Below are 13,151 nucleotides of genomic sequence, written 5' to 3' on the forward strand. Positions count from 1 at the left end.
ATATGTGTAAGTATTATTACATAAAATTTTATAAAATTCATTTTTTTTTAACATGTATAGGGTGATCTTGGTGCTATAGATGTCAAATATGATATTGCAGTTTCAACAGCATGTGGTCCTCTAGATAACATTGTAGTAGATACCGTAACAACTGCACAAATATGTATAACATTTCTTCGACAAAATGATATTGGGCGTGCAACGTTTATACCTCTAGAAAAACAACAACGTTTTTTATCGAGGTGTAAACAAAAGATACAAACTCCTGAAAATGTTCCAAGACTTTTTGATCTTATACGCGTAGAAGACGAAAGAGTATTACCGGCATTTTATTATGGATTACAAGATACATTAGTAGCAGATAATTTAGATCAAGCAACACGAATCGCATATGGTCATAAACGTTTCAGAGTAGTTACATTAAAAGGTGAATTAATCGAATTATCGGGCACAATGAGTGGAGGTGGGAGAACAGTGTTAAGAGGGAGAATAGGACAACAAATTTTGAAAAATGAACTTTCTTCGATAGATATAGAAATATTACAATCAAATTTGAATAAAACTTACGAAGAGTGCAATCAGTTTAAAATTAGATCTCAGTCTCTGGAAAATCAGATTCATAATTTAAACGTAGATTTAAGGAATATGAAAATTAATAAGGAAAAATTAAATATTGAATTGAGAACATTGGAGGAACAAAAACCTTCATTGTTGGGGCAAATTAAAGTTCAAGAAAAAAAAACTGTAAATTCAGTATCGAACCCGCAAAAAGTTGAACAATTAAAAAATGCGATGAACACTGCTAAAAATACTCTGGAAAAAGTGCAAGAAAATTCAAAAAATATCGAAGATCAAGTAATTCGGATTAATAAAGAAATAGAAACATTATCAGGAAACTCTGTTAAAAGTCAGCAAAAAAAAGTGGCTGAACTATGTAAATTAATTGATGCGACTAAAGCTGAAATATGTAAATTCCAAGTTGCTATTAAAACAGCTGAGAGAAATGTTAAAAAAATCGAACAACGAATAGTTTGTTTAGAAAATGATATACATACTAGTGAAGAAAAGCTTCGTAATTTTCAAAAGGAAAAACAAGATTTAGAAGTACAGGGAAAGGAATATTTAAAAAAACTTGATGAACTTACGGAAGCTCTTTCGGAAAGAGATGAAGCTGTGTCATCTTTCAAAGAAGAATTAAATGATTTACAGGCTAGAGAGAATAAAATAAAGACAATTAAAATAGATCTTGATCAGAAATTAGACGAATATAAAAATTTAATTAAAAAATTGAAACAAAAATGTCTAGATTATACAAAAAGAATAAATGATTTAAAACTTCAAGTAATACCCGGTGAAAGTATCGAAGAATTGAAAGAATTAAGAGAAGAGGAACTTAGTGAATTGGATGAAAATGTTCTTATAGGTAATTTGCAGAAAATTAAGAAAAGATTACCTACCGAAGTTCCGAATATGCAACTTATCGCAGAATATAAAGAAAAAGATGCATTATATTTACAACGTGTTACCGACGTAGAAAAGATAACGATTGAACGCAATAGAATAAGAGATATTTATGAAACGACAAGACGTCGTAAAATACAAGAATTTCTTGCAGGTTTTACTATTATTACTGACAAATTGAAAGAGATGTATCAAATGATTACGTTAGGAGGTGATGCTGAATTAGAATTGGTCGACTCCTTAGATCCTTTTAGCGAAGGAATTGCTTTTAGCGTAAGACCTCCCAAAAAATCTTGGAAAAATATTTGTAATCTTAGCGGTGGTGAAAAGACATTGAGTTCTTTAGCTCTTGTATTTGCATTACATCATTATAAACCGACTCCTTTATACTTTATGGATGAGATAGATGCTGCCTTAGATTTTAAAAATGTTTCAATTGTTGGAAATTATATCAAGGAAAGAACAAAAAATGCACAATTTATAATTATATCTTTAAGATCTAATATGTTTGAACTTGCGGACTATCTGGTTGGAATATATAAAACATATAATTGTACAAAAAGTGTTACAGTTGATTTGAAAAAATATTATGAAAAAAATGGAATTGCTCCTCCGACACAAAATACTTTGAAAAGTGGATATTGGACACAAGTACAAAAATTTAATAATATGCAAACAAGTCAACAAAAAGAAAATTGTAAAACACAAAAACAAAATGAAAATATAACGTAAGTAGAAATTATTTTAATATTATGTAATTGCTTAATTTTAAAAGTTAGATCGATTAAATTTCAAAAATTTATTAAAAAATTTAATTCATCAGAATATAATTATCATTATTTTATATATGATAAAATTATGATAAAATATTTATGATAAAAAAAGATTAGTCAATGACTTTCCTGGTTCCTGATTCCTGAAATTTTTAAATAATAAAAATTATAAATAGGATTAATAATATTTATAATTTATATAAAAATAAAAATAATACAAGCAATATTTTTCATTAATTTACAAAAAATATTTTTCAAATAATAGAAAATTTTATAGAAGTATGAAAACTTAAATATTTTTTTCTTTAATTATTATAATTATTAAATTTAAAAAAGATAAAATTATTACAATGATAAAACTAATATTAAATTACTTTATAAATATCAATATAATGTGGTAATTATAAATATAGATTAAAATTAAAATTATATAACAAAGAAAATCATATTTAATATTTGATTTTTTTTAAATTTAATTACTTATTACTTAAGGAAAATAAATACATTGAAATTTTATATAAGCTTGTATGTAAAATTAAATATCTATATTTTTTTTTTTATCTTTCAGATTGCCTGAATTAGGTTTATGTCCAACACCGGAGAAAATACCTGATAAAGATGAATGTTCAAATAGTAATACAACTAATACAACTAATACAACTAATTGCAATAGATCTTTAAAAAAGAAGCTTAAAATATAAAATACGAGATGTAAGATAATGTATTTCTGTTAAAATTTTACATATGTAAAGATATATTTCTATATAGATATATAAAATATAATGTAGATTGGAATAAAATAAAATTTTATGTAAGTTTTAAGTTTAAGTTTAAAATAATTTTAAATAATATACAAATGACTTAAAAATATACATATTTGTATATAATTTAATAAACATGATAATTACGATATATACAGTTGTAATATAAAAATCTAATTAAATATTATAAAATGTTATTATCTTAAGACATTAGCTATAAAATATATTGAAATTCATAAACCGTTTTATACATAAAGAAAATGACAATTTTGTATATAAATCAATTGAAACTTTATACTGTAAATGACATGTAAATGAAAATTTTTGAACATTTTTAATAAATATTGTAAATAACAATATTATTTCTATATAATTTTATATGTACGTACATATATAAATATAATAAAATATAATAATACAATAAATATCATTTTAGATTCGTGTATTATTATTGAAAAGAATAATTGAATGATAATTTAAGTTGTCTTAAAAAAAAAAAAAAAAAAAAAAAAAAAAAAAAAAAAAAAAAAAAAAAAAAAGAAGATTTTTGAATATATTATTTCTGCCCAAACATTCCATAATCGTTATCACAAGTCAAGTGTAATTCAATAAAATTGTTGATTATCTTTTTTGTTTGTACGAGACATGTCACTTCAGTTTTCTTTCAAACTCCGACGAAGCAAACATTCGAAACTAATTGCGAAGAAGTGGGATAGATTTGTAAAGGAAAAAGAGAGGTTGCAGACAGTAGGCGGGGAGTAGATATGTTCGATATAAGTATCATCGAGTAACAGATTAGAATTTGAACAGTCTGTGTTTGATAGTATTGGAAATTACAGCCATGAAGAACGAGGAACTCGTCCAGAATGTACAAAAAGAGACAACAAATATTATTGGTAAATAATGTTTTTTTTTTTTTATTTAAAATTAATGTTTTTGAAATTATTGGTAAATAATGTTTTTGAAATAGTGAATTTGAACAAAAACAGTGAAATCTGACTTGCATTAAGTATTATTTGAATAATTATAATTTAGTATATTTACATTACATATATTTGTTTATTTTTCAGTAAAGTTTATAAATTATTTATAATTGGATTTGTCGTTTTGAATAATTGATAATTAATAATTGTAATAATTGAGAAAGAAGAAGAAAGTTAATAATTTATATTTTGTAAAAGCAATTAAAATTATAATAAAAATATTAGTTTTATATTATATATAATTATAAAAATATAACATTAAATGATATTTTTTTGTCAATGAAATTTTAAAAATATAACGTATGATTGATGTACTCGATGTTAAACATCTATTTTATCTGTAATAATATTCTTATACAATCGTAAAACATTTATTATTATTAATCTCTGTCTAAAAGATTGTTCAAATTTAATTTTATCCTTTATTTTTTTATGATTAAATTAAGAAATATAGTTTTCATTTTATTATTATTGTATTTTATATATCTTTTTAAATAATTGAAAATATAAAAATGCAAAAAATAAAATAAAATACAAAAAACTGAAAAGAAATTTATAAAATATAACGAGCAACTTATTAATATTAATTTAACTCTAATTTAACTAAAAATATTTAACTGGTGTAATGATTTTGTTTATATATTCCGTAGAAAGATATAAGAATTTCAAAACAATTTAAAAGATAACAAAAATTAACAATATGCGTTATATTTATATTATTTAAAAATTAGTTATCGGGTTTTTAATAAAAAAAAAATATGTCAATGCTTTACATTATACATTTTCTTAAATTATCAAAGAAATTGAAATTGCTGGGAAGGAAGAGGAAAATTTATCAAACCCTGCTGTACTAATTAAATTTTTTTTGATATTAAATTTAATTATCGAATCTTATTATGTATCGTTGATTTTTATTCAAGTCTTTGTTATAATGTTATCTAATTATCTATATTTATCGTGTTTTTTCTATGTTATATTAGAGATAATTTATTAAATAACCTTTGAAAATTTTTTCTCTCTTTTTTTTATTTTAATTTTTGAAATAAATTTTTTATTTATTAATTATCCTCAATTTAGATTCTTGATAGAGATTATAGAGAGAACGGAATATATAATATTAATATTAATTTTTATTTTATAATGCTTACGATATATGTAAAATGTATGTTAAAAAAAAAAAAGAAAAATATAAATTGTGTTATTTCAGGTAAACTTGGAATCAGACATTTGCAAGTTTTTCTACATTTCTTAGGGATGGTGATAGGATATTCTCTTCGAGTGAGCATGTCGGTAGCTATTGTGCCAATGACACAGAACGAGTCCAATAGTTATCAATTCGAGGTAACTTGTATATTAAATCATATAATAATTTTAATGTTTAAATTTCAGTTAAGTTTTCGTATATATTCGGCATAAGTAATAAAAACTCTAAGATATTAAATTTTCATTAAATATCTCTTCATTGCCGACTAACAATAAGTAATTAACGATAAAATTAACAACTTATTAAATCAATTTTATATTCTAATATTCAAATGCGATGAAAAAGAACAATCGAACAATATTAATGATGAAATATCTTAAATTATTTTAAAGAATAAAAATAAAATAAAATTATTAATGAATTTCTAGAGGATGAGAAATACTTTTTAAAAAAGCGACATATTCATTTTTTGTTATATATATCGCATAACTGTTATCGAAACTAGCAACATTAATTTAAAATTTATTTTTTTCTGGCATAGGTAATTATATTTTTAGAGAGATAGTCACAAAACTTTTTTTTTTATATATCTTATTTGCATATATATATATTTTTTTTAAATTACTATAGAAAATTTGTAATTTGTAGGCAACACGATAATAATAACTTTATTAAAATAATCGGTATTTTTTACTTATTGCCATTAAGATCGAATTGTAAGAAAAAAATGGAGAAATTTTATGAAATTAAAATTGAAATATATTCTCTTATAAATTATATAAATTTAATAAATAAAAATATTGATCTCTTACGTAAATGAATGTTTAAAGAATAAATCTAATGTATATCTAGATATCGGTATGTGTGTAATAAGTCTTACGAAACGCTTAATCTTCTTTAAATTTGTATAATAGACGTTGAATATTATTAGTACTTAATTGCGTTATTTTAGAATTAAGTGATGAACTTTGAGTGATAAATAAATGAAAATATTTATGTATATATGTTGCATAGATATTCGTCTCTACATATATACGAAGTATATTTCCATTGAATACGCAATCTTTGAATTATGAAATGAATTATAAAAATTATTGTTAAGGAAAAACAGATACTATACTTGGATAATTGGATAGAGAAATTTTCCATCAGACATATTTATATTAATATTAATTTAGAAAGATATATATGATATGATAAAGATATATAATAATATCTATTAAAGAAAAAGAAAAAAAGAAGAAAAGAGAAGAGAAAACAGTAAATAAATATTTAAAATTTTTTTTTTTTTTTTTTTAAGTACATTATTGATTTCGATTTTTAAATAGATACGATGGTATCAAATATATCATCGAAATATATGTCATGTCATCTTTACATGATTTGATATAAATATATCAATGATGAGTTGTTGTTTTTATAATAATTTAATAAAAGAGAGAAAAACTTGTTTATATATATGTAATAAACGGTAACGATATATCAAAATATTGAGGAAAATAATCATTTTCCATAAAAATTTCAAAAAATTCTTCTGCAACAATACATTTAGTAGTGTATTGTAAAAATATCTAGATAAACTTAACGACTTTGGTAATATTATTTGCTCGTATATTATATAACGTTAAGAATGTAAGCGCTATATGTGGATATAGGACAAAATGAATCATTCGACTTATTTCCCATAAAAAGAAAATTTTACACGAAAAAACAATTCTTCGTATTTAACTTAATAATTATTTATATATCAGTGGTTGAATTTAAAATAGTGAATTTAATAAAAATGATATATAATAAAATAAAATAAAATGTGATAAAATAATATTATTATGGCAAGTAAAATTTTTCAACAATAACAAACAACAATATTATCTCTTTTGATAAATACGGATCAAACAATATCTCGGTCGACCTCATAAAAAATATATGGAAAAAATATTAATACAATTTTTGATGATTCAATGGTTTTACACAATGAATTTACACAATGAATCTGAAACAATATGATTGATGAGAATTATTGCAACTTGATCTTACCTAGGACTTATCTTACTTATATAGTCCGATAACAAAAGAATTCTAAAGAAAATATACTTACAATTACGGTATAATCTATCCTTTATTTATAATCTATCTTCCTTCTATATCCATATTTTCCATTCATATAATATACACAATGGATATTCAATACTCGATATTTCCGTATACGCGTTTGGTAATGTAACATAAATTATCGAATAACGTACGAAATATAGAATGATAGAAGCACATCCAGTTACCACATTATATAATATATGTGTGTTTTATTATCACATTACTGTATATATTATTATGCAATGAAACTGATAAAGCTTTAACAATATTTATAACGAATCGTATTATTTACGTATTATCATTACTTATCATTATACCTTATATATTTTTGTTTATCCGTTACCTTTTCTTTTCAAAAGTAAGTTAAAAAAACGATGGATATTTAAAAATAAAATATTTTCAAAATCTCCGTGTATCAAGTTTTTTTACGATAGGTCAATAGGAATGAGTTCGAATCATTCATTGTTGTAAACGATTTTACGATATTTAAATCGAAATAATTTATAGGAGCACGCACATGAACGTGGTGACGTGGTGATAGAGAGAAAAAAAAATTTAATTAAAACAAAACGGTCTATTTCTATTATCTTGAGATTTGATTATTTTAGAGATTTCCATTTACGAACATTTGTAATAAAAATCGTTTTTATCGTGTGTAATTAGGTTTACAATTGGTCGTCAACCGAAAGTGCAACAATACTCTCCTCTTTTTTTTGGGGCTATACGATCATGCAAATACCAAGTGGTTATATAGCGGCATTTTGGAGTGCTCAAAAATTATTGAGTTTCGGACTGCTACTTTGCGGAATCTTGAATATTTTGACACCAACTCTTGCCCATTACGGTGGTTATTTGGCTGTCTGTGCTTGTAGGGTAGGCATGGGACTTTCTCAGAGTTGCCTGTTACCGAGTATACACACCCTTCTTTCTAAGTGGGCACCACCGACTGAACGAGCACGACTCGGTGAGAGTATTTAATAATATCCTCTTATTAATTTTATTTTCCATATTTTCAAACTTTTTATATTTCTTCAATCCAATTAACTATTATTAACTATTTATTAACGTTGCATTAATTTGAGTGTTCAATTTGAATGTAATTTATATCACATATAACGTATATGTACGTTAATTTTTCATTTCGCGTCAATTGCTTTGCTTCTCCAGCAAGTTTTAATATTTAATATTTATCGATATATATGATATTTATTCGATATATCGTTCAACGGGAAGAAACGGTAGCGAATATCGATCGATCGATTCGTTCGAGATGCATTCGTGTTTGTGCAGCAAGTGTAAATCGGAACGATTTGCATGTCTTTACCAAAAGACATGCAAAATTCATTTATCGCGTGTATAATGAGACAACACGAGCTACTTAAATGTAGATTCGTTCATAGTCATCGTACAAGTATGATTTTAACGTGATATAGTATACATTTTTTTCAACCTTGAATTTTATTCCACTAATCGATCGTATCGCTTAAGTTTACAACATAACTTTACTTGGTTTACGACCTTCCTATTCTTCCCCACTATTCCTTTCGTAATTATGTCATACTCGTACTTCGAATTAAGCGAGGAAGAAGCTATAAAGAATTATCCCTGAATATCGAATACGCGTACCCTTGGATGAACGGCGATTCCATAACCTCTATTTCGACACGTGTGGTAAATCTATAATTTACCGTACATGTTGAGAATTTGAATTTTGAATATTAACCTTCTTTGTATTTATATAAAATACAGGATATATACGCATACGTGTACATATATTCTGATGATACGATCGGATAGTGGATGATACCGTGTGAAAAAAATTAATGAAAAATATGGAATGCAATTTTTTCATTCGAGGTTTATTCATTTTCGAACAAAAAAAAAAAGACAATTGAACTCGAGAATCCATCGCTTATGCATATTCCTTTCGAAATTTTCCCGGAAACAAATGTTTAAGCGATAAAATTTTATTCCATATTTTTTTTCCTTATTTTTCGCACATAGAGTAATCGTCTATTAATAGTTTATTCGTATTCGTATTTCTAATCGAAAAATAGTTAATTTTAAGTTATATTCGAAAGTTTTTACATCACATTTTGAAATATTCCTTATAAAATGCACGAATTTTTAAATTTTTAAGACAACATCGATATTGAATAAATATCATTTTCATACTATGTATAGAAAATAATATGAATGAATTTGTCGAATATTTGTATATTGGAATATTAATTGAAGAATAAGATATAGAATAGACGTAGAATATACGTTATTTTGACGTAATCAATTTATTCAATTATCAATTAATAATCAATTTTGTTATTAGAATTTATTCACGTTGCATAAAATTTCGCTAAAACATTCGCCGATTGTACACAATTGAATCATAATCCAATTATACATAACGCTTAATATTTTTTTTTTAATTTTAGGAACACTTGCTTACGCCGGTGCACAATTCGGTACCGTGATTTGTTTTCCAATTTCTGGATTGTTAGCGTCATCGAGTGCCGGCTGGCCATCTATTTTTTACGTATTTGGCGCTTTGGCCGTGATTTGGGGCATTATATTCTTCGTATTTGGTTCGGACAGTCCTTCTAAGCATTCGCGAATATCGGAGAGAGAAAGGCGATATATCGAAAACAGTTTAAAAAGTAGCGAGGAAAAAGAAAAACCGAGCAGCGAAACGGTAAGAATTTATTTCTTTTCTTATCTCAATGATCGAAAAAAAGAAAGAAATCGTCTATAAAATATAATATAACAATGAATGTATCTATACTTTGTATAATTATTTATCGTTTTATGTTTTGATTATGATTTATTATTAAAGGCGATGAGAACACCGTGGAAAGCTATTTTCACATCGGTGCCGATGTGGGCTCTAATAATTGTGCATTGCGGACAAAATTGGGGTTATTGGACTCTTATCACGGAATTACCAACTTATATGAATGACGTTTTGGAATATAATTTGGTAGATGTAAGTAAGAATTTATTTTATCTTTGATTAATTTAATTTTATTAAATTTAAACATTCGACCATCGAAAAGATTATATTTTTATGATAAGAAAATTATTTCAATGCTTTTTTATCAAATTGTTTTTAGTAATAGAATATAACGAATATTATCGAAAAAACGAGATGAAGAAAAGTGAATGTATAGCTTATTCGTCGTATTCGTTACTTATCTTATCCATGTATCACATTTTATATATTTTATATCAATTGGAACAATAGAAAGATTATATCAGTTAGAAAAATAGAAGAATGGAAAGAAATTTACTTTGAAACAAAGATATACGAACTTATTTTTATAAAATTGAACAATTTAAAATTTCAAAAAAAAATGATTGTTATAATTAAACTTGACACCATTTTTTCTTTAATTTTTTTCTTTCGCATAATTTGATAATTATTGATATAAAAATATACGGTTTTTACAGTCGAAAAATATTATCGTATACTTAATATCTATATATATAAGAATTAATATAATTGTATTTATAATTATATAATTGTATTTATAATGTTACTCGTAATTTATCTGATGAGCAAGCTTTGTACATCGAACAAGTTACCTACATCGGGTAATACAGTATCAAATTTCAAAATTGGAAATCGATTGATGGAATAAAGATGATATAGATAATATAATATCGGGGGAAAGAAAAAAGAAAATTGTATCAGATTTTTTTATATATTTATATATTTTCTATATACATACATACATATATTCATATATCTTTCTTTTTTTTTCAGAATGGTATGATATCGGCGCTTCCCTATTTAGTGATGTGGATCTTAAGTTTTCCGGTATGCTGGCTGGCCGATTATGCTTTAAAGAAGGGTATCTCGGCAGGAATAATTAGAAAAGTTTGCAACACGATCGCACACTGGGGACCAGCGATAGCGTTGATTTGTCTTGCAGCGATGTCGGTGCAGGATCACAAAGTGGCTGTAATTATTCTTGTGATAGCTGTAGGGTTAAACGCTGGTTCTCTATGCGGATTTCAAATTAATCACATCGATCTAAGTCCGAATTTCGCCGGTAGAATGATGTCTATCACCAATTGTATCGCATCCATCGTCGCGATAATTGCACCAATGGTTTGCGGCCTCATCGTAACGCAAAAAGTATATTATTAATCGAATTGATTTTCTTTAAGTTAAGTTATTAACAAATTAGATAATTATATTAATATATTTTTTACAGAAAAACGTTACCCAATGGAACATAGTGTTTTATTTGTCCGCCGCAATTTATATTTTAGGAAATTTAATTTTTATCATATTTGGCAGCACTGAGATTCAACCATGGAACAATCCAAAAACTGCGAATCCTCAAAAACAAAGTGACAAAGAATTAACGGTTGTATGAACATTTAAAGATATATATGTGAGTATATGTATACAAATTAACAAATTAATCGAATACCAACGATAAGTACAATATGATAATAAATTTCCGTACTTAAAAGTTAACTAGTCGCATTGCTCAAAAATGTTAAATTTAATAATATATATAAATTTAGTTATATAATATAAGTTAGAAATTGAAGTAAAAAAAAAAAAAAAATAGAGAAACTATTTTATTTAATCTAAATCAGAAGAAATTGGTACAATTATTTGTGAAGTGATGATATTTTACGAGAAATTTATGACCAATTTTAATTTAATTTATATTTATACGAAACGAAAGTAAAAAATTATATTATATGAATATTTACACGATGCAACATTTATAAAAAATATCCTTTTATCGCGTTTCGATGTAAATATATTAATAAAATATCATTTTCTTCTACTCAATTAGATACTTATATTACTAGTATATACATACTATATACTTATTCCTATATGTAAAAATTTATATTAATTTATAATAATAATTATGTAATATATATGTATATACATTATATCGCAATGAACATTAAACGATACGATAAATCATACGTTATATTGATGCAATTTTTTTTAACGTTAATTTACATATTCGAACTACAAAGATTGTTTTCATTTTTGATTTTAATTATTAATTAAATACGTTCGTAATATATTCATAATATTGAATAATTCGAAGCAATATTTTAACATAGATTGTTAAAAAAAATTTGAACAACAAGAATTCTTTTTATCTCTTATTGTTTATAATATATAATAAATATATTACAATTGATAAAATAAAAAGTTTATTTATAAAATTTATAAACGTATCGTAATATTGTTCATTGTAAATTATGACTTGTGCGTAAAATGACTATTTTCTTATGTTTCCTGTTTGATGTGTGAGGAATAAATATAAGGATAGAAGAAGAAAAACAAGAACGTATCACAAATAGATATGATTGTAATATACGATTATAATATATCGATATGGTACTCGTTGCACTCATAGATATTAGAATAATATTTTGACTTTATTTTGTCGTTGATTATTCAACTGTCGATGTATGAAAAAATGTTTCGATTCGAAAGTTTTTTGATGTAAAAGAAAGTTTAAGCGACGATGAATATTACAATAACTAATTTTTCGTTACTTCCCGAGATTTTTAACGAGATGCAACTCTTCAAGTTTTTTCGTTACAACACGTGACATTTGATCATACGATACGAATTCTTATAATCAAAAATTATTACATCACGGGATTCGAAAAATCGATTAATTATTGAGATACGATCGATTTTTATCGATTTTATCGTAATTGTCAATATTGTTCAAAATATCGTTTGCTTCGATCGATACGTGAACGCAATGCGATCGATAATATAATAACACGTTACAATTTAATATTCCAGCGATGTTTTTACGATTTTTCGTGTCTTCTTGGCGTATAAATAAATACGTATATCCACAAATATATATATATATATATA

General features: G+C 24.8%; 2 protein-coding genes across 2 annotated transcripts in view; both read left to right on the plus strand.

The window, feature by feature from the left end:
• LOC102677702 (structural maintenance of chromosomes protein 4) overlaps positions 1-3,056 on the plus strand; it is a 6,007-nt gene extending 2,951 nt beyond the window's left edge. Inside the window, exons 8-9 of the mRNA XM_031510091.1 lie at positions 61-2,189; positions 2,803-3,056. Of these exons, the coding sequence (XP_031365951.1) occupies positions 61-2,189; positions 2,803-2,935 (2,262 nt within the window). The 3' untranslated portion in view covers positions 2,936-3,056. The remainder of the gene's footprint in view (positions 1-60; positions 2,190-2,802) is intronic.
• Positions 3,057-3,662: 606 nt separating this feature from the next.
• Positions 3,663-11,705, plus strand: LOC102677842 (putative inorganic phosphate cotransporter). The gene is made up of 7 exons (XM_006614930.2): positions 3,663-3,891; positions 5,186-5,319; positions 7,940-8,240; positions 9,709-9,965; positions 10,107-10,256; positions 11,037-11,411; positions 11,491-11,705. Exons 1-7 carry the CDS (start codon positions 3,837-3,839, stop codon positions 11,653-11,655), a joined length of 1,437 nt encoding a protein of 478 aa, XP_006614993.1. The 5' UTR covers positions 3,663-3,836; the 3' UTR covers positions 11,656-11,705.
• Positions 11,706-13,151: the final 1,446 nt, after the last annotated feature.

The sequence above is a fragment of the Apis dorsata genome, unplaced genomic scaffold (assembly GCF_000469605.1).
Source record: "Apis dorsata unplaced genomic scaffold, Apis dorsata 1.3 scaffold_200, whole genome shotgun sequence".
Taxonomy (NCBI): Eukaryota; Metazoa; Arthropoda; class Insecta; order Hymenoptera; family Apidae; genus Apis; species Apis dorsata.